This window comes from Epinephelus fuscoguttatus, linkage group LG21, assembly GCF_011397635.1.
Source record: "Epinephelus fuscoguttatus linkage group LG21, E.fuscoguttatus.final_Chr_v1".
NCBI classification, from domain to species: Eukaryota; Metazoa; Chordata; class Actinopteri; order Perciformes; family Serranidae; genus Epinephelus; species Epinephelus fuscoguttatus.
Genome location: NC_064772.1, coordinates 34,420,078 through 34,443,582, shown reverse-complemented (window position 1 = coordinate 34,443,582; position 23,505 = coordinate 34,420,078). Strand labels below are relative to the sequence as shown.

Genomic DNA, 23,505 nt, shown 5'->3' with positions numbered 1-23,505 from the left:
CAAACTTTTGTGCCTCTAGCTGCTCTTTTCAAGAAATAATCCCTTTCCCTTTAGGGACCCTTTCCTGTGATTGGCTGCCACCCTGTCTTTTCTTCTATGTCATGTCAACATGGATGTTAAATCCTAGAGATGCTCAGAATCATGAAAAGTTTGTATGTTATTCATCAGTTCCTTTGCAGCTCCGCAAACTCTGCTGATGACACTGTGCTGCCAACTAACTAAACATTTGCTTTGTGAAATATGAGCCCTCAGATGCAGCTACCAGGTTTGTTACAAAGATGCTCTTTCAATCCGTGATGATCTCCTAGCAACGCTCACATTGTAGTCTACGTGTCTTTGCAAAACACAGAGCTCTGCGCTGTGCAACGTGCTGTAATCTGAACGCCACATTACTCCCCAGTAGAAGGCAAGTGGTAATGAGGAGGGAAACCAGGAGAACAGAACACACCCTCTCCTGAACTGCAGTGCAGAGGCATATTTATTTTACACAGCAAGTATTAGGAAGTCTGTCTGAAGACAAAAATATGTCATATTCATTTCAGCGGTGACACACTTGTGATTCACTGCTGATGCATTTAGCCTTGAGAGTGTGTCACATGGAAGCTGGGCTGCTCTCAACACTGTAGAATTACAGAGTGTGAACATTAAGCTGCATACCGAAAATACAATCGTTTCATCCGTCTCAAGTGTCACAGACAAGACTGCACAACTTTGTCTCCACATGATGCAATATAGCTGCTGCTGCACACACACACACACACACACACACACACACAAACCTCTTACTGGATTCATTGTGTAAACCCCATCAAGGGATGTGAAAATCGATGCCTTAGTAATCGATACTCACTGATCAATTCTTAAATGCTACTCATTTGGTATCATTGCTATTAAAACATAAATTACAAAGCTTGGCTTGAAAGCTGGAAATTGCAGATCACACAGCAATTTATATCATTATGTTTGCTCATTGCCAATTATTGATGAGGATGATCATCCCAACGTGGATAAACATGTAAAATCAATAGCGTAATTCTGTCTCTCTCACCTCATGAAGCCTGATTTCACTCTGTGAAAATATTTTTGAGGAACTTTTCTTTCTTATCTATCCACAAGTCACCTGCTCACACAGCTCCTACTCACCTGTTTCCCAATGCCACTTGTCATTTGGTCCCCCAGACAGTTAGCACCTAATGTACCAATTTACACCTTATGTATTTTTCTTGATGTAGGCTAGTCCGATGGCTGGCGAGCTAATAGCTAACATGCTAGTGCTAGTTTTTCAGAGGACATGTTGACATGTCACAGCAGGAAAAGCACAATAATAATTCTATTTAGCTTCTTCAGTTTTAGATAGTGATGGCCAAATGAAGCCTTATTAACCATTTTGTTTCTTTTTTGAGCCCACCCTTCACAAATAAAACAGAACTCTCCCTGGGGGTCCCGCCAGCTTTTCCGAGATTGTTTGCGTTACCACACTGGAAGGCTCGCGGCACCTATCTCTATCACTCCAGATTTGGAGATCTGAACCTGACTCCCTTTCAATCGGCCGGGGGTGACATAGGCCATTGCCCCACCCTTCTGAATGGCACTGACTTGCCATTTGTCGAGTCTTTTTCTTTAAATCAGTTACGCCATCTAGTTGGTTCAGAAAACAAAGAAAGAATTCTGGGGCAAAGAATTCTGCCTGAGTCCGACTTCTGATTACTGCCCCCAGGCTTGAATTGGGTCAGGTTCGGGTGATTGGGTGCTAATTAGTGATGGCCAAATGAGGCCTCATGAAGTATTTTCTGAGCCCACTAGATGGCACTTTTTGTTCAACAAAAGGTTGAAAGCACACTGAGCCTCTCTCTTTAAACCATGAGCGCCATCTAGTGGGCTCAGAAAATAAAGAAAATGCTTCATGAGGCTTCATTTGGCCATCACTGGCTTATTAGCGCTGCTAATAAGAACCCAGGGTGCAAAACCGTATTTGTCCCCTTTTACCGGATGTCCAATAAAACCTGACTTCACCCATTTTAGGGTCCTGGCATTGTTTATGCTGGCTCACACTGTCATGGTTTACTGGGACACTTGAACAGAACAGAGTCATTGTTAATGTTATTACTAACACTGGGCCAACCCTGTTTCACTCCGAAGTCATCAAAATCCAGTGCTTGGGCAGTGACCTTAGGCATCAGACACTGACGAAAAAGCCATCCTTTATTATCGGCATGATATGCAGCTGGTCGCCATTATAGTTTAATGGTGTCAGAGGGAAATGCGACAGGACAAGAACGAAAGTTAGGCCTGCAAAAGCCCAAGTAGCGTGAGTAGGAGGGGTGGTGGATTGGCCCAACAGCCACTGACTTTCACGCAGGTGAGCAGTGCTCATGTCCTGTAAGACTTTAAAGCCAAACCCTGTTATTTTTTCCTAAACCCACCCACATGCTTTTGTTGTTGAAGGAACACAAAAAAATCAATTTTCAGTGTTGTACTGACGTAGTGCATTTCATTCAAGTGTATTTTGAAAGAAGACGATACATGTAAGAGGCAGAACTTGACACGGCATCCCAGAACGTCAACAACCATTCTGGTTGGTACCCAGGGTACCTTGCATGTCGTAATGTTTGTGGCTCAGGAGATAGAGTGTGTCGTCCACTTATTGGAGGATTGGTGGCTTGATCCCCGTCTCCTCCTGTCTGCATGTTGAAGCATTGCTGAGCAGGATACTGAACCCTGAATTGCTCCCGATGTTTGTTACATTGGTGTGTGTGGGTTCAACTTGAGGCTGAGAAGCAGGTGGCATCTTGTATGATAGCCTCGACCACCTTGTGTGACTGTGACTCATAGTGTAAAGGCAATTTGAGTGATCGGAGGAATAGAAAGGCTCTGTACATTTACCTGCACTTTTCCTGCTGTGACAAGTCAAAAAGATGGAAAAATGACGGCGATAGCTTTCTGAACTCGCTTACTTGCCAAGTTAAAGAAGTTCAGCCACCAATAACTTTCAGTTAGCAAGCTCGTTAGCTCGGTCCCTGAAGGAACACAGAGTCCAGCACAGTTTATTAAAGACATTTGTACCTGTGTGTGTCTAATAACTGTCCAACAACGATGCCCCGTCTGTGGAGCGGTTTATTCTACAGCAAAGGAAAGTGGTGATTCCCTTGAAATGAATTGATTTTTTTGTTTTACAAGATGGTGTAATCGCACTCTCAGACCAGCTGCCTGTCTCTGACCTGCCCTCCTGACTTCACCTTGACAGATATCTGTGCATCTTCAGAGTGCCTTGAAGTTGCCAGCTGTAAGTCTGTAAACTGGCCATCGATTTTTAGTTAAACGCCTGTAATTCAGCCTGTCCTGCCTGAGTGTGTGGGTCCTCTCCACTCTTGCCAACAATCTGAACTGTAACACTGTGATCCTCATTTTTATTTTCAATGACTATGATGCGAATACGTTTGGATGCCGCAATTGCTGCACATGTCACAAGCCAGGGTCAGGGTACGATAAACCATTTCTGGCCCTCAGTTGTGATGCTAGAAATATTGTGTTACCTATCTTGTGTGTTAGCAAGCAACAGTAGTTAGAAATGAGCAAACGAAAACAACTGAGCATTTTTCAGGCTTTTGAAATAAGAAAACAAATAAGCCTCAGCAGCAAATATGCAGAGAGCAGCAGTACGAGCACCGAGTCTGCTAACGTTGTAACGATACGTTACGATGTAAGGATGTTTGTTGTCTGCTAAATGCCTGTACGTTTCTCTGGGCTATTGCTGGCTGTTGTTGTCAGGTTTCGCTTTCCTTGTTAACTATTTGCCTCAAAGAGCACTGCGATCATCTGCTGCTGGTTTACTGGAGGTTCACAGCAACAGCCAGAAGAAGATCAGGGACCCTTTGTCAAAGACGCCCCAAAGCTGTGGAACACATTACGGATAGATATCAAGGAAGGTAGTTTGCTAAATATTGCTCAAAGTGGGCTAAAAATATATCTGTCCACTTTAGCCTTTAACTAGCTCTGACTTTCTGATACAGGTCTGAAACTCTTTCTAATTACACTAGTGATGGCCAAATGAAGCCTCATGAAGCATTTTCTTTATTTTCTGAGCCCACTAGATGGTGCTTTTTGTTCAACAAAAGGTTGAAAGCACACTGAATTGGCATTCTTTGAGCCTCTCTCTTTGAACCATGAGCGCCATCTAGTGGGCTCAGAAAATAAAGAAAATGCTTCATGAGGCTTCATTTGGCCATCACTAATTTACACTTTTACTTTTTATTTACATTTCACGCTGCTGCAGCTCTTTTAAAGTCTTTTGACATTCACATTTTTTACTTTGTTTCTGTATATTTCTCTTGTGTTTTTAATATGTTTGTACCACTTATTATTGTATATATTTCATATTTCATATATTTTCATATATTTTATTTTGATCTGTTTTTGTCTTCTTGTATTTACATGTATATTACTGTCCACATACTGTTTGATTCTTTCTATCTGTCTATCTATCTATCTATCTATCTATTGTATGGAAAGGTGCTATATAAATAAGCTTATTATATGGCTATTGTTGTCATTGTTCTTCTTATTATTATAATTAGTTTTATAATTGTCTTTGAAATGCAGGTGGTAGGCTAATCAGAGTTTTATGGTGTTGTGTCTATAATGTTAATATTAATCTCTTGCTCCCTCCCTGAGTAGACTGCGTAGGGAACCTACTGTACGTGGTAAAGGTACCCTACAAGTGGACAGGCAGTTCCTGTGCGTACTACTATGAAATATAATCCTGCCAGCGCCACTGGTGATCCTCATATGGTTGTTCTGAGTCTAAACACTAAAGTCATCGCTTTGCCACGAGGGCCCCGAGAGTCTGGAACACATCTCCTAAACAGATTAGCTCGGCTTAGTCGGTTACCTCATCCTGTGTCCCTGCTGAAAGTTTACTTTTCCACAACATATTTTATTTGATTTTCTGATCTTATATCACAGTTTGGAGCTTCTGTGCTGTTTTATTCTCTCATTTTTATTTTGTCTCTTCTCATTTAGTCAGTTTTGTATTGTGCCCCGCTCTGTGCTGCTGTTTGCTTGTAGTGTTTTCTGTTTAGTCTTTTTATTGCATTTTTATGTGTTTTTATATGCTGTCTGATTTTAATCTTGTAAAGCACCTTGTAAAGTCACTTTCAGAGAGGTGTTATATTAGTAGAGTTTATTATAATCATATTTATTTTGTGATAAAGTCTTTATGGTGACTTGTATCAGGGGGATTTATGATATTAGCTACAGACAGACAAAAAATTAAAACTCAAGTTCTAACCACAAATTAGCTCCTTGTAAGTGAGGACCGACCGGACAATATATTCTTCCTTCTCCTCATGCCCTTGTGGGGACATTTGGTCCCTTGTAACTGCACACACACACACACAAACACACACATTTAACACTCAGACTCCCTGCTAGAGCTATAGAAACATGAGCTTCGCTGCCACCCAGTGGAAGCAGGAGGACTCTGCACTCACAGGTACACCAGGAGTCCCCGGCTCTCCATCTCTGCCTCGCTCCCCCTGCAAAGAGATACATCATTATTAACTGAATGTTTGTGTGAGTGTGTTTACACATGTGCTGGTATGGCTTCATGTTGTGTGTGTGTGTGTGTGTGTGTGTCTGTGTGTGTATCGGTGAGAGTGGATGTGTGCAACAACGGGTGTGTCGATTTAGGTGTGTGTATTGCTGTGTGCTGGTCCATGTCTTCATTCTGTGTGTGTGTGTGAGAGAGTGAGTGGAGAAAAGGTCATGATTACCACTAGCAGGCAATAAGAGAAACCCAGGGAGAGAGGGGATAGGAATTGGCTAGTTGTGACCTTTAACAAACCTGACTTTTTATCTCGTGTGTGGCTTTCCAACTGCATCCCGCAGCACTGTAACACACTGCTCTCCTTCCTCTGCTCCTCTGGGCTCTCACACTGTTTTCCATTAGTGCACGTCAAGGGAAGCAACCGAATCAGAGCATTCATCACATGCTTTGATTGTTAACACAGCACCACTCACAAATTGAACAATGAGGGATGTACAAAGGGGTGGCATCTTGTTGCTACAGTGTTAAAGTTTCTGTTTATAACATTAAGAGCATTAATATAGCAGTTTGCTATGTTCAGATGAAATGGAGTACTGGCATCCTGAGCAGCAAATGGAGTCACGTAGTGATGGCCAAATGAAGCCTCATGAAGCATTTTCTTCATTTTCTGAGCCCACTAGATGGCGCTCATGGTTTATTAAAGAGAGAGGCTCAAAGAATGGCAATTCAGTGTGCTTTTAACCTTTTGTTGAACAAAAAGCGCCATCTAGTGGGCTCAAAAAAACAAAGAAAATGCTTCATGAGGCTTCATTTGGCCATCACTTGTGGTAACGTCATTAGTCTCTGAGTCGGATAGCTTTCCATTAGTGTTGTTAATGAATTGACCAAGTAGCCCGTTAGCATCCGTATAAGTTACAAGCTCTGAAGCGCAACACACTTTCTTTCTGCAGAGGTCTGGATAAATTTAAGGATAATAAAACTGAGGAAAAGTCATGTGACTGATGTCAGCACCACACTGAGGCATATAGACAAGGGAAGCACTTCATATGACATAATATACTAATCCTTCAGTTTATTCTGCTCGCCGCTTTTGTTATTGGCTTTTCTTGGAAAGACTGGCCGTATTCTGCCTCTGATTGGCTACACTGCACTTCTTGACACGTCTCTCGTGTCCTGACCATTGAATGTATGCATTTAGTGTATTTGCCGTGGACACCAGAGAAAAGAGCTGAGAGACAGTAGATGCAGTACTGTAACATACTGATGCTGAGTGTTATTTTTGGCACATGTTGATGTTCTAATGTCCACCCAAAAAAAAGTTTTCATTTAGGTCTGTTATTTTTATTGTTTATATTCCTATCTTTTATTCATTATGGTTTTACTGAGTGAAAAATATATTTTGGAATTCTGTTTTTGAATTATGGACAGAGCCAGAGAGCCGACTGAAAGAGGCCGAGACAGAGAAATGCATTAAGTAGGAAGAGGAGAGAGAAACAGAGAGCATTGATGCCATGTTATTGAAGGACTTGTTCAAATGTCACAAAGTCTTCAAAAAAAGAAAGAAGTCTTAATGTAAGTCTGTTATTTTATAATAAACAGCTCAACTGAACATTTCTTGCTCCCTATTTGTTTGTCTGACAGTTTCTCTGATCACTGAGAAAATGCTGATATGACATAAAGTCAGTCAAGGTGTTCCCAGGCCAGATGAGATATGTGATCCCTTGAGCATGTCCTGCATCTATGCTGGGGCCCCCTACCAGTGGGACGTGCCCAGAAAACCTCTAAAGGGAGGTGCCCATGAGGCCCATCTGAGCTCCTCACCCTATATCTAAGGCTGAGCCAAGCCACCCCACGGAGGAAACTCATTTTCACCGCTTGTATCCAAGATCTCATTCTTTCGGTCACTACCCAGTAATGATGGCCAAATGAAGCCTCATGAAGAATTGTCTTTATTTTATGAGCCCACTGGATGGCACTTTTTGCTCAACAAAAGGTTGAAAGCACACTGAATTGTCTCTCTTTAAACCATGAGCGCCATCTAGTGGGCTCAGAAAATAAAGAAAATGCTTCATGAGGCTTCATTTGGCTGTCTCTACTACCCAGAGCTCATGGCCATAGGTGAGGGTTGGGACGTAGATGGACCAATAAATGGAAAGCTTTGCCTTCCGGCTCACACACACACAGCAACTCACACCAAAACAATCTTGAGTGATAAACAGCACTACAGGTAAGGGGAAAGATATGTATTTTCAGTTTTGGGGGATCCCTTTAACTGTGCACATGACCTTTCAGTAAAAGTGTGAAGAAAGAGCACAATACCTGATTTCCTTTAGGGCCTGGCTCTCCTCTCTCCCCCTAGAAAGACACTGAACATCAGAACATGTCCAACTTACAGTAATTTCTGGTCTTTGTTTTGACACTGACAGTGTGACATCCAAAAAAACAGCATGCTGTTTGAGTAAATTGTAATAGAAAATTAGCATCACTGTCCTGCTGACAATATATTGTATAGAAAAACAAAACACAGCATGTTAAAGAGACTGATCCGGATTAGGATTGCTTGCACTGTATTTATGAGCCTGGGCGTACCGCTTTTGAAGTGTGAAGGACAACCTTTAGCACCATTAAAAGTAATCATGTCATCTAAAGCAAAAAGAAATGAATAATACATTAACAAGTTTGTATTATGTTAAGCTGTCAACATTTCTACAGTACAACATGTAAATGAACTCCTGACAGATAAAGCTATGAATCATTCATAAAGTGTCACCTCAGTTGCCATTTGTCGGCGTCGTTAAGTCCAAACAAAACCAACCAGGTCATCTATCATAACTGGTTCATGTATGTTATTGTATGAATTGACGCTCACCTTGTGACCTTTGAACCCCGGCATCCCCATGTCACCCGGCAGCCCTGGAAAGCCCGGCTCTCCTGGGGAGCCCTGTTAGAGGTGAAAGATTATCAATGTTGGAAATTAATAGGTTGCATTCAGACACAGTTCACATGTTGTGTTGTTCCTCAAACTGGCCATTTATTTCACACTAGATGGAAAACAGTTGTTACCATCATGTCTTTGTTTAAAAACCCGACAAGGGAGCAGATAAAAGGAAATATAAAACTTGAGCAGTTTCCAGGTGTGTGTGTGTTTGTGTTTGTGTGGCTGTCTATTCTTTCCCCCTGTGACAACTTCCCAGGCTGCTGCCGTGAAAGAAAATGTTCTTAGCCAGTAATCAAGGCTGGTTAAATGTGGGTTATAAAGATGTTTGAGTGAAAACTTTTCAAGCTCTCTTTTATTCATGACTCATTACTCATTACTGGTTTCCAAAAAGCTGAAGTAATATATGCTTGGAAGGATGGCACCTTCAAAACAACCAAGGTTACCTGTAATTAAGTAGCACAACAGAGACAACTCGGATTCTTTTTTTTTTTAAATTGCGATGATTGACATTTAATTGCTCAAAACATGTCACTTAAACAAAAAAAAAAAGCGTAACTGTCACTCATGAGCGGGATCCAAAGTGCAGGCTGGTGAAGTAAGAAGTGTCTGGCAGGATGAGAGGAAACAGACGGAGAATGAGGTTGGTTAAAAAAAGAGAAAAGGCAAAAGCTGTCACCCTGATCGCACCCTGATCCCTCGGGGGGGAATTAGCAGTACCCTCACTAATCTGACCGCCATGTGGAACTTTAAAAATTTTCACTCTCATGCAGCCGTCAGTATAGAATAACTGGGACTGGGGAATAAAGATGCAAATAGTGTATGTTTTTTTTGGCAAAGGAAGGCTAAGGGAGAGACAGTCGTAGCAGGCAGCAGTGTGGGACACACTCGTATCCCTTTTCCAACAACATTGAACTGCTTCCATTTCACTTCCTGCGCCTATTCTAAAATCGTTCATAGCATTTCAAACAAAATTCTTCTGAATCTGAAAAGCTGGTTCTCAGCTGGTTATAACTGACCTAAAGTGCAAAGAGAATACAGAGAAGCCAAAAATGGAGAAGTCAAGCGAGAAACTGTCCGACAAAAAAAGGAAGTTCTTGCTTGTTTTCTTGGGAATTGTCACAGTGTGTACTTCTGACCTGCCATACATGCCATACTCTCAGTAAATTTCCACTCATCCCGCCTCTCCACCACACCTACCTGCCAGCCTATCACCTGTCCACACATCTCCCGCTCCTGCTGGTCCACCACACCCACCTCCTCAAGCCGGTTCCACTCACCTGTGCCTTATTACTCCCTGCCACTATACATACTATACTCCTGCTTCACAGACTCTTCTTCCTAGATTGTTTATTTCCAGACTGCTTCCTTGTTGCCGACCTTTTCCGTCTCTGACTCTCCTGCTTTGCCTGCTCCCTGGTAAACCACTTCGCCTTTTGTTCCTGATGAAGAGTTCTGCTTCCGTGTTCCTGGTTTCTGTTCACCTCTGCCAGTTAGCTCTACATTGTGAATTCACCTGTTCTGCTACCTGTGATTTCCTGTGCTGTGGCTTACCTCACCACAGGGCTGCACATTCTGCCTTTGTGTGTGCACCACAGCACCCACTCATTAAGACCGCCTGCTCCTCGACTCCTCACCAGTTGCGACCAACCTACTGTCGGGTCCTCATAGATATGGTGGTTTTCCTCGTGGTATCAGATCCTCAGCTCTTCTAACATGGCCTCCTGTCTGCTCCCTCACAGTAACACTGCACATTATTGAACTTTTTGCTGTTTGTGTGCGCCCAGCAGACACCATAGACTCGCCACAGCTTCCGGACTAAACCTGTGCTCCAGGAAGCCTCGAGCCCAGGAGCTGATCTTGTTCACTGTCTCACTTGTCTGTTTCGTTACAAGACTATTACAAACTGTCCTTCTGTCTTTGATGCTGCACCCGTGACAGGCATAAACAAATACCTATAATAACAGAACAAAACTTGCATTTCACTACCACAGTTTACGTCTGTCATGCATTGTGCAACAACCTCTGTTGATGACACATTCTTGATCACAATGGCCTCACACAAAACTGGTGGAAACGTGGGCTTGTTTGCTAGATAGCACCAAGGTTCCAAGACTCCTGACTGGAACCAGTTCAAGAATTAGAGCTAAATTGGTGGAAAGGGTTCTGGCTAGTGATGGCCAAATGAAGCCTCATGAAGCATTGTCTTTATTTTCTGAGCCCACTAGATGGCACTTTTTGTTCAACAAAAGGTTGAAAGCACACTGAATTGCCATTCTTTGAGACTCTCTCTTTAAAGCATGAGCGCCATCTAGTGGGCTCAGAAAATGAAGAAAATGCTTCATGAGGCTTCATTTGGCCATCACTAGGAAAAAGAGAACCTGAACTGGTTCCTACACCTTTTCTCTTGCTTTGGAGTGAAAAACAGACGCTATATGAAGAAAGTCCAGAACAGAAGTGGATAGAAACTTTAGGCCACAACTCAAAATCTGCTTGGTTTGATTTAAAAGCGTATTTAAGCATTTTGAAACACACACTTATTTGCTTTCTTGCTAAGAGATGGATGAGAGGATACCACTGTCTTGTCTGCACATCAGCACATCAGCTACTAGTTAGAGCCCAGAGGCAATTAGACTAGTTCAGTATACAGACTAGAAACGGGGCAACGGCTAGCCTGGCTCTCTCCAAAGTTTATGGTGGAGTTACATGCTGATGTTTTAATGTCTAGTTGCTGAGGTTGCCAGGTTTGGAACCACTGTGTCTGTATAGAAACCAAAACCTGTGCTCACCAACTGTGTCTGGCACATCGATTTCTAGTAGTTAATGAGGTGGGTGTACTACTTGGTAGATGTGTAGGTTATCAAGGAGGAAGTGAGTATGCCCCATATATCTGCATATAGTCTCCAACACACCACTGCACTACAGGACCCATATCAATTTCAGGTTTCAAGTAACAACTCCCAGTTAAGTCTCACCTTATTTCCGGTTTGAACACCACCCTCTTCCAGCTTAAACTCCACCCATTGCGAGTACAAATATGGATACAGCTAATTTAGTTGGTTAAACAGATACAGATAATGGTGTTAGTTAAAAAATGTACCTTTGTTACATAATTTCACCTACATACTTATATGTAATGTCATGTTGTCAAGGTATGTAACACTGTGATGTGACATTACCTACAAACCATAAAAAACCATAAACCATAAAACCATAAATTGAGTTGTTTATGGATTAAATAAATTAAATATGTCTTAATTAGAGATCTTAAGAAGCGTCTGTATATGGATTTTTCCTCTCAGATGGGTTAACTACTGTTTGTCCCCACTCTCGACAAACCCTTGGTGTGATGTAACGCCTGTAATTATCTACAAAAGATCAAATGAAATGGGAATAGCAAAGGCAAAAAGACAGAGGTAATGCAAACAAAAGAGATGTAAAAAAGGAGGATGCAGCGCTGGAAAGTGATGAAGACAGAGGGAAAAAGGAAAATATACAATGTGTTTGATAATCGGCTGCTCACCTTCTGGCCTGGTGGACCGTGAGGACCGGTGAGCCCTGGATCGCCACACGTCCCCTAAATAAAACACACACACAGCTGACAATGCTTGTGGGGGCCTTATGTTGATTACACTCATTCCAAACTCTAATCCCTGACAAATCTTAGGGCTCTATTTTAACCATCACAAAGACCAGCACACGGGTCAGCGAGAGCATATCAGAGTAGCTGCAAGCTGCGCGGAGTGCAGCACAGCATGCACAAAGAGGTTGTCTGAAGTGGAATATAAATCACAGTATGTGGTGATTAATCATTACCCTCTCAGCCAGTCACATCACTGCTCTCTTCCCTCTTCCAACAGCTGTGCCGATCGCACAAGGTGTGACAGTGGTGTATCAAGAAAGCAGCTCAAGGAATTTAGAAGAGAGACAGCTTCTCTAAGTACGAAAAATGATAGCGCTGTGTTGAATCATACAGAGAGGCTCAGAGGGGCAACATGTGCATTCGTACCTTGACAAATAATGAACTGCCAAAAGCAGAATTTCGGTTGGTTGTGTCATGTTTTCTGAGTGTAATCCACATTTTTATGACTATTCAATAAAAAAGATTGTCCAACTCCTCTGTCATGCTCTCTTTTGCTCCCTGTTTCCTTGGTGTCACATTGTCTTCAATGGACATTTGTGTGTGTGCATGTGTGTCTTTAACAATGATGTCACGATTCAGGATTTTTTTTGTTCGTGGTCTTATCTCTAGGATTTTCTAATTTTCTGTTTGGGTTCTTCCTTGTTTCGTGTTCATTCATGTTTGAGTTGTTTCCTGTTTTATTTTGAAGAGTCACTCCTCATGTGTCATGTCTGGCTTTATTTCCTGTCTTTGTGTGTTTTCCCGCCTTAGTCTTTGGCTGTGTCCGAAATCATTCACTCATTCACTACTCACTATATAAAGAGTGTAGAGCAATAACTAGTGAGCTAATCTGCAAGATGCAAAACCGCTTTCAGACACTACTCTACGATACACTACGTTACACTGGCACACAGACAAGAGAAGAGAGAGCAGTGCGACCTGTCCAACTAATGTAAGTAAATTCAAAATAAATTTGTTGTGTTGAAGTTTGTTTTACCCATCAGTCATGTAATAACATGTGAATTTAATGTATAACATTATGCATTACACCATTACAGCACAAATCAGAGCTGGCTGCGACCCAGCTCTTAACTTCAGTGGCACTTTAACTTGTTGTCTTTGATGGTGACGGCAACCAGATGCGGTTCACAAGCGTACACTGTGACCTGTAAATTTTGGCTTGTAATTTAAGCTTTTCATCGACCTTCTCAACAATAAAATGATGAATATATCCCTCCAATGCGTAGTTTAGGCCCTTTCGGTTACTTCTCAATGACATCTGATCATTATGTCCCCAAAAATCATCAGTTGCCTCCTGCGAAATGCCGTGTACTGTGACACCTGCCATAGCGCCGGTCACTGAATGTTGATAGTTTGTCCGAGTGAGTGGAGGGGGCGTGGCTTAGCTATAGGTCAATTCCCACTATACATTCGGACACCACTACAAAATGGCGGACTCACTATAAAGTGGACTTAAATGTGACTGATTAGTATCACTCACCTGTTCTTACTCCCCCAATTAGTGCCTTCCCCTCGTTTACCCAGCTACACACCTGCCCTGCATTAGCCTCATTAGTCCTTCCCTGCTCCTGAGTTTTTTCCCAGTCAATCAGCTTCCTGCCTGTTTTTCTGCCTCATCACCTTATTCCCCTCACCTGAACTCCTCCACCCTTTTTCTCCACCTGCACTTCGTCCCCTCGTCAAACTAGTTTGTATTTAAGTCCTGGTTTTCAGATCAGTCTTTGTTGGGTCCTGGTTTTGGTTGTGTAATGTTCAGTTGCTGTTTCTGTGCGTGATCTTTGTGAACGCCTGTGGTCTGCTGTCTCCTGTGTTTGGGTCCTTCTCCACACCACATAACAGTTATTGGATAATTCTGGACTGTTGTGGCTGATGTGGACTCACTGCATTGTAGTGTTATCAGCAAAAAGTATTTAAAGTATTAAAAGTACTTGTTAATGGGACAGTTCAGATTTTTTGAAGTGGGGTTGTATGAGGTACTTATCCACAGTCAGTGTATTACCTACAATACAGGTTGATGGGCAAACCCTCTAGTTTGGAGGAGCAGACAAGAGTGCTGACACAGAAGTTCAGCAATGTGCTGCTGTGGACAGGAGCAGCAATAAAACGTATTTTAGCCACCTAAAAAAAATCAATATCAGTTTAGGTGAACACTATATTGAAAAAATTTTCACCACTTTACCCTGCCGACAGACAGCCCCTTTCCTTTGGCACTACATTTTCTCCACCACAGAACTTTTGCATTCCTACACATAAGCACAACTATGAGTTTGACGTGTCAGAAAACAGTGTCTACATGACCTGTTACCCTCATGTGGAGGCCATGTTTGTTGTTTTGTGGTGAAGACTGCAATAAAGCCTTTGGGCTCTTGTTTCACAGACCGGGCGCGGCGGGGGCGCAGCACACCTGCGCTTCGCCAACTGGGTGTGGCCAGGTGGGTTTTGTAAGTTTGGCACACCGTGCGCACTGGCGCAGCTACTCCTCTTTCCCACCTCCACCCCTTCTACCGGCGCAAGTCAGAAAGAGGGAGGAAAGAAGGCGTGGAGTGGGTTTTACACACATCACACCAATCAAATGAGCCCCTCTCCTCGCCCTTAAATGTGCCACGCGAAGGTGGCGAACTCATTAGTTTGCAGCTGTTTAATCAAATCAGGTTGGGTTTCCATTACGCGTGCCAAACGGTGCCAATCCCCTTTGATCTAACATCAGATGTGATGGGACAGTTGATATAGAGATACATTTATGTGCTGATTGCAGATAGTTGCATTGAATAGTGGTTTTGTGGGATATTCATTGCATTGTTAATGTGCCTGATATTCTGGAAACCTGCCTGTGAGGTTTTGGTGACGTGTGCGCACTGTCCGCCAATCAGCCAAACTTGGCTTACACCGGCTGCGCTCCGCCTGCGCTGACAGTAGACCTGGTTTCAGCTGACGAGCTTTTAGCGCACCTTTGGCACAAAACTGTCACTGCACCAAGCTGGATCTGTCGACACCTCCCCCTGCTGCGCCGCCACACCCATCTCAGCGCACCTCGGTCTGCCAAACTACCAAACTGAGTGTGCCTTGGGTTGCGCTGCTCGAAACTAGCTCTGCGCAGGGTTCCCCACCCTGCGCTGCGCCAGGAAACTAGAGCCCATTGTTGGTAAACGGCACCTGAATGCCTCACTATCCTTCCTTCAGCGGAGTGATTCAGACAGCTAGAAGCTAGTTACCTGCTAATAACGAGCCAAAATGAATGCTAATGAACCAGCGTATTCCCAACTTTGGTTCGGAGTCGGTAAGCTGTCACTGAGAGGTAACAGGGTTCAAGAAAATTAAAAAACGTGGTAACAACAGGGATGACAAAATGCTGCTCACAGTGGAGACAAAAGGATACCTTCATGAACCAGTGTATAGAGAAGAAAAAATGTTTGCAGAGGGAGACTGACTGGGCAGAAAGAGAGCGATGCATAGGAATACTGAAGTTCTACAGTTTAAATGAACTGCCAAAGGAAAGGAGCTGTCTGACGGCAAGGTAAAGCGGTGAAAATATTCTAAATATAGCGTCCTCTTGACTGATATTGATTTTTTAGGTAGGCCTTTTTTAAATACGTTGTGCTGCTGCCTCTAAACCACAGTAATAAAGTGCTTACGATGGGTCCACATTGGATGCAGAGGCATTGTGAAGCACGCTGATTTCCTTTAACAGAGTGCTGGCCACTTCTTTTCCATGCCTATGTTAACCAGTTGGGCTGTTCACACAGGCTGCAGGCTCACGACCTCCACTGATAGTTTAGGCGCCTGGTTTATTTTTTCCGCAACCCACGAAAGAATCTTGCAAGAAGCAAACTGATAATATATTATAAATAGCATTAAGATGTATACGATATAAATGATCTAATTATGATAAATGATAAAACATGCATCTCATTAACACGTGCGAACAGAGCCCGTGAGATGGGGGGTGCTCCAGCAATATGTTGGGTGGAGAGTGAACCCTTATGAGGGACCTTTGCACCTTGAAAATATGCCTGTGTTCAAAGAGGAACCCACATTAAATTAAAAACAGAACCATTTGCTCTATATGGCCTTAAAAAGGCAAACCCAACTCCATCATGTTTATTTTTGTCTTTTTTGTAAAATAGTAATATTTATGACAAAATTATATGACTATTTGACTATTCTATAAATTAAATTAATACTTTTTATTTTCTTTGGTATTTTCTGTTAAAGACATGCAGTGATGATTTCTGGGTAACATGTATGTTGATCTTATCCAGTGTCAAGTCCCTCATCATGTGACAAGATGATATGTGCAGGATAGCCTGCCTTACACTACTGATGGCCAAATGAAGCCTCATGAAGCATTTTCTTTATTTTCTGAGCCCACTAGATGGCGCTCATGGTTTAAAGAGAGAGAGGCTCAAAGAATGGCAATTCAGTGTGTTTTCAACCTTTTGTTGAACAAAAAGCGCCATCTAGTGGGCTCAGAAAATAAAGAAAATGCTTCATGAGGCTTCATCTGGCCATCACTACCTTACACCACTGTTCTGGTGTGAAAGGCCAGGCAACTGCTGACGGACGGCTGTGAGACAATGGACACATTGGGGCATTCTCTGTGTCCAGTGTGAACAACACGTTAGCTTCCATCATGGTACTTACATCTGTTTCTCCAAACTGGGGACATGCCGACTGACATCTACTGTAGTTGTGGATATGTACATTATATAAAACCCAACTCCGAAAAATCGAAACTATTTCATTAAGTAAGAAAAGTCACCCTATTCGAAATAATTATGATTATATTTTGATATCAGTACAACTTTTAAGGTGGAATGTTAACTTGTAATGTTACTCAGTGCATGAGGTGATGACATGAATCCATCAACACACCTTAAATTTCACTGTGACAACTTTGACCATCACTCTAGTTTTTATATGATGGACACTTTTAGTAATGAGTGGGTCTTCAAGTGTTTATATAAATTAATTTTGGCTGGGTTATGTGTGCTGCATATATTCTAAAAAAAAAAAAAAGCGTTGCAGAGCATTGTTCCTGTGGGCTACAGCAACACTAAACCCCTGAGCTTGCCTGAGAAGGATTAAATGCACAAAGCTGTTATTTTTAAATATCCCATGGAGAGAGACTCTCACTGCAGCCTGTTGTATTTTGTTCTGAAAATGTGGGCGTGCAGCCTCGTTCTGTGGACGATAAACCAGGTGCAGACTGATAAAGGAGGAAATACAGCGAGTGCTGGACGGAGCAGTGAGTGACAACAACCCCGCCCACATTTAAGAGGACTGTCTGAACAGACCGAGGGTCTAGGTACCATGTCTGAAGGGTTACTGTTGGTTCTATACTGAAAGTGTTGGGCTGTAAGTCACACAGTCCTGTTCCACTCTAAGGATGACTCAGGTAAACCAGAACCACACCAGCTTCTAACCAACATGTTTGATGTGTGCGGAGCTGCAGTGGTTTGTGTCGTTTGTTAAGCAGCAGCCTGATGTTGGTTATGCATGACTTAATCAAAGTAACACCATGGCGGATCATTGTGTGTAATGGTGCTGCTCTCCTCGTATGTTGTGTGTTCCATCTCTAATTATCTGCTGCAGAGGGAACACAGCCTTCAGACGTCTTTGGGGATTTAATCAGCTGATAGGGAAGTTCCCATACAGGTGTTAGGCTGTGTGTAATTAGAAGTGTTTATTCATGTTGTGTGTTTATCTATTCAGGTGTGCTTACTGACTGATCGTATCACCAAATTATCAGGTGTGACTCCGCTGGTTCTCATTCGCAGCGGCACGCTGTCAGAGAGTACATGTTCACCTTCATATGCATGAAGCTCCCATCATTCCCTCACTCTCCTTCCATCTCTGTGTCGTGCATGCTGTGCTGAGTATACAAATTCCAAAGGGACAGGAAATGTGCGTTTCAAGGTCAGGGAAATATGAAAATGCCCCGTGTGCTTGTCTTTGCAGAGAGGAGCACTCCAGTGATTCTGCAGATAAAGGTTAGTTTACTTGTCATTTTTGCTGGTTTAGGGGGCTAAAAGTCACCATCTCTGACTATTCTTTTTTTATTTATTTGCCTCTTGCAAATCCACCAAAAGTGCAATAACAAATCACTGGAGTTCCCCTTCAATCTGTAACCAGACCCCTAATTAAGTAAAATATGGTCAAACTTCACTTTGCAGAGATGTCTGAAAGAGTCAAACCTGCTGTCTGAAGGAGAGAAATACCCACACCAACAGTCCAAATATGAACCGTCCTTGACAGAACAGCGTTTATCACATACTCAGAAAACACCTACAATTTGATTCCAAACAAGTTGCCTCCCTCTCAGCAAAATGCAGTTTTCTCCACGGGAACATCAAGAGAACAGGGAGGGAGGGTACAGCATTAGAACAGGCTGAGAATAGCCGAGCGGCTGGGGAGCAGCAGGCCATTAGCATAATAACTAATTATAACGTTCAACGCACAGACCTTGGGACCATCGCGGCCGATCTCTCCGGGCGGCCCCCGGGGCCCTTGGATTCCCTGGACAGAGGGAGATATTGGGGGGAGAGAAGGGGAAAGGGAGAGGGAGGGGAGGGAAGGGGACAAGAGAGGAAGGGAATGAGAGGGAGAAAGAGAGAATGAGATGAAAGAGACAGGCACAGTGCTTTGGGCTGAATGTGACAGAGTGCGTGACGGCTTAGTCAGGAGGCACTGAGGGAGAAATGAGATGGCTCAGGTCCACTCACACACACATTCACATACAAACTCATGCACGTCTGCACTTGCACGCTTTGCGCGTGCAAACACACACACCAGTTTACATATTCAACAAAGCATTCTGCTGTATCAAGAGCCCAGCTCTATCTTCCCACATGCCTTCACGAGAGAAACACACACAAATAAACCTACTGTCCAGTAATCTGATTGACCGTGAGGGAAAAACAGGTAATATGTGTCTCTATTGAATAAAAAGCCAAACCACAAAAATATGGATACTCATCATAAATGTAATATTGCTACACAAAATGGCGTATTTGCTGATTCAGGTCACAGAATGTTCCTAATATGAATACCAATAAATCCCAGTTTTAAATTTAATATCAAAATATTTGATACTATGATGCCATGGAGTTGTACTGAAGCAAAAATCAGCAGTGCTTGCAGTTATTACTAGCTGTGACAACATCACAGCGGCTGGTATTGTTTTCACCTCATGAGTCTGTGTGTGTGTCATCAGGGTGAAATGTGGTTTTGGTGACACCAAGTGTATCGGGAACTACCACAGATGCCATTTCAGTATGTTGCCAGGCATTTATATGTCTGTCTTTCTATGTGTAGATTTTGTCAGCGTGATGACATCACAGTCATAGGCTGAAAATAATGGACATAGCTATCGTGTCGAGTCGAGTTTGTGGAGCCAGAAGTCAACATATTTGGTGAGAGGCTGGTGGTGTGGAGGGCTGAAAAGCCGAGGACACTATTAGCAGAGAACTTGTCACTCAAAGTGGCTTGCACTTAATTATGCATAACTTTAAGCCATAATAACAATTAAACAGGCGAGTTATATAAAAATCCAAGCTGCCTATAGTTGTCATGAACGGGGAATTAGCTACAGAGACCAAAACTGTTTTTTGTACCAGGCTGTAAACATGTTTATTTCTATTGCAAACTGGGGCATTGTAACATGGATCCATGGTAGTGATGGCCAAATGAAGCCTCATGAAGCATTTTCTTTATTTTCTGAGCCCACTAGATGGCGCTCATGGTTTAAAGAGAGAGGCTCAAAGAATAACAAAAGGTTGGAAGCACACTTAATTGTCAAACAAAAAGTGCCATCTAGTGGGCTCATAAAATAAAGAAAAAGCTTCATGAGGCTTCATTTGGCCATCACTACCTATGGGTATTGATTCACTTTTGGAGCCAGCCTCAAGTGGTCATTAGAGGACCTGCAGCTCTTTGCACTTACGTGTTGGCTTCATTTTTCTTTTTTCAGCCCAAGAGGTCGCAATCATACAAGATGAATGGGGTCACGTATGGGGCATGACCCGAGCAAGGAGGCTGGAGGTAGTGATGGCCAAATGAAGCCTCATGAAGCATTTTCTTTATTTTCTGAGCCCACTTTCTGAGGCTCAAAGAATGGCAATTCAGTTTGCTTTCAACCTTTTGTTGAACAAAAAGCGCCATCTGGTGGGCTCATAAAATAAAGAAAATGCTAAATGAGGCTTCATTTGGCCATCACTAGCTGGAGGTAGGAGGATAGGAAGTACAGAAGGGGCCATTGGTCCCACACTTCATGCCACTGGTTTACAAAACTGTGTGTAGTTGAGATCAAAATGACGGTCACACTCTAAGATGGCTGTGGTCCAAGCAGGCGAATTTATCCATATTTATGCCTCTGGCAAGGGCCAATTTGCCATTCTGCTCCAGCTGATATAAACTGTATAAATAAAATCATGTCCAACTGATTTAAAATTGAATATTTGACGCTTGAGATTGGCTCTATTTTTTTAATGCCATTATTTCAAGATCATAATAATTTCATTACTCTGAGAAAAAGTTATCACAAAAGGTCGTTACCTCTCATTAGGCAACTTATCATTTTTTATCAGAGATCAGGAGTGCCATTCCAGCATTCATAGATGGTGTCTTGACAACTGTAGCAACTGATTTAAGCTGACAATGTCAGATCAAGGCGTACCCATTACTGATCCCCACTCATATCCACTCGTGTACCTTAGTACTATAGTGAGGGCTTTTCCTTCCCACTTGTGACTTTTTACAGTCATCTGAATACAGCAGCTATCTGTTCCATCTGCTGTCTCTAACTGGAGTGATGTTGCACACTGTCAAACACTGGCACTGGAACATGGGGTATTATGAGACTTTTTGTCCCCCTGCTTTTAGGTATTATGATAATAAAGTGGTAATGCGGTGTCCTCTTGTGTGTCTTCAGAGCACCGCGGGCTCTATTATTATGAACCAAGCTGCACAGCCAGATCGGAGTCAGGTGCGCCCTGCCAAGTGTCGGGAGTGTGCCAAACCCTGTTTTGCTAATTTCATGGCCGTGCTCTCTTGGTGCACTGGTGCCGCAGTTGGGCAGGGGATGATATAAGAAAACAAGACATTGTTTAGGTGGGTGCATCAGAGGCTGTGGCAATCACGGTTTATCACTTTCACCCCCTTTAATCACAGAGCTCTCACCGTCATGACACACGGACAGTTTGGGAATCCTGCAGAGAGTTTTCCTCGGAGGAAATTTTATGTCTTGGACTTGGGAGAGAAATTATTCTCCAGCTTTAATTTAAAACCCGAACAGTCTCTATCACACCATGTTGCTCATCACAGCCATACATCTACCTGTGTTATAATTAAAAAGTGTGGAGTTCCAGGCGATGTGTTAGCCAGCCTCGTCTAGACAAAAAATTTGCAGCTGGTACTCAGGTTCCTCTGTGTTTAGCCCAGTTGAAAGACTGACAGGAACGGACGGTCCTGAGGAATTTATAAGCTGAACGAGAACTTTTAAGCGATTCACAGTTTTTCGTGGAGCTGTGTGAACACTTTTCAATGTGCCAGTCTCCAACGTGCCTTTTGATATGCAGAAGAAACTGTGCAGAATGACACATTTGATGTGCACATATTCACACAAGGCTCTGCAGTTATTCTGCTGCTGGTTGCACACAATATAAAATGTAAAAATCATCTGCCATGACGGAGACTCTGTGCTTATCAGAGCACACACAAGAGGACATCACATTACCACTTAATCATGATAACACCTATAATTGTAGGGACAAAAAGTCTCATCTCAAATCTTCTGGTACCAGTGCATGACAGTGCACATCACTCCAGGTAGAGACTGCAGATGGATCAGGTACCTGCTGCCTTCAGATGACCATAACGAGTCACCAGTATTAAGGAAAGGCTCTCAGTATATTGCTGAGGTGCAGCAGAGAACATGAGTGTTGATCAATAATGTGTAAATCAGTTGCTATAGTTGTCAGGATGCCATGTATGCATGCTGGCATGGCACTCCTGATCTCTGATAAAGTCCAGCACTTTGCACTTCACCTCAATGATGGCTATTTCCATTGTTTACCAACTGTAAACCTGCTTCTGCAGAGGAGTGTTTGCACATCCCATTAATATAAATCAAAGTTAACTAAATAAAAGCACCCACTCACTGAATAGATGTCCTCCTTATATAGACACCACCTGATTCAAACCAGGTGTGAATCCCAGGTAAAGCCCACCCATCACAACACTCCAAATTCCTAATCATTTTTTAAAACAATTAGTCCTGGATTTATGAGTTGATTGAAAATGCTGCCTCCTGTTGACGTTCATCACTTGAGGGCTACCTACATGATACTGCACTCAACGATTGGCGCTAATATCCCAGGCAAACGTCAGTATCCTCCGCTAGTAGATGGCCATGGCTTCTCTACCTCTGAATATTCACGTCACGATGGGGTTTAATCGGCAAATAACTCCTCACATTTCCTCCCACAGCCCAAAGACATGCAGGGTAATTGGTGACTCTAAATTGTCCGTAGGTGTGAATGTGAGTGTGAATGGTTGTCTGTCTCTATGTGTCAGCCCTGTGATAGTCTGGTGACCTGTCCAGGGTGAACCCTGCCTCTCACCCAGTGTCAGCTGGGATAGACTCCAGCCTCTAGTGATGGCCAAATGAAGCCTCATGAGGCATTTTCTTTATTTTCTGAGCCCACTAGATGGCGCTTTTTGTTCAACAAAAGGTTGAAAGCACACTGAATTGCCATTCCTTGAGACTCTCTCTTTAAAGCATGAGCGCCATCTAGTGGGCTCAGAAAATTAACAAAATGCTTCATGAGGCTTCATTTGGCCATCACTACCAACCTACCCTCGACCCCCAACAGGATAAACAGTTACTGAGAATGAAAAATGAAAGATTCTAGACTGCTCCGTAGTGTAGTGGTTTTTGCGCACCCCAGTTGTGTGCACCCCTTGTGGGACTTGTGATCAAAGGTAGTGATGGCCAAATGAAGCCTCATGAAGCATCTTCTTTATTTTCTGAGCCCTCTAGATGGCGCTTTTTGTTCAACAAAAGGTTGAAAGCACAATGAATTGCCATTGCCTCTCTCTTTAAACCATGAGCGCCATCTAGTGGGCTCAGAAAATAAAGAAAATGCTTCATGAGGCTTCATTTGGCCATCACTAATCAAAGGTTTAAAACTCATCCATGACGTAAATGTTGGTGGGGCTTGACATTGACCTTCTTAGTCACATGTTGAGAATTACATTTTTGGGAGCATGTATTCAGTGTGGATCAACCTATTTTCTTCATATTCTTCCGGTCATAACACGATTTCACAATTTAGAAATTAAAGGTTTCAGAGCGTCAGGGTTTGACTGATTCGTGCTGGCATT

At 42.8% G+C, this 23,505-nt stretch overlaps 1 protein-coding gene across 1 annotated transcript in view; it reads right to left on the bottom strand.

The window, feature by feature from the left end:
- si:dkey-225n22.4 (collagen alpha-1(XXI) chain) overlaps positions 1-23,505 on the bottom strand; it is an 86,023-nt gene that overhangs the window by 14,561 nt on the left and 47,957 nt on the right. Inside the window, exons 21-25 of the mRNA XM_049565648.1 lie at positions 18,586-18,639; positions 12,004-12,057; positions 8,415-8,486; positions 7,865-7,900; positions 5,490-5,534 (exon numbers count right to left, since the gene is read on the bottom strand). Of these exons, the coding sequence (XP_049421605.1) occupies positions 5,490-5,534; positions 7,865-7,900; positions 8,415-8,486; positions 12,004-12,057; positions 18,586-18,639 (261 nt within the window). The remainder of the gene's footprint in view (positions 1-5,489; positions 5,535-7,864; positions 7,901-8,414; positions 8,487-12,003; positions 12,058-18,585; positions 18,640-23,505) is intronic.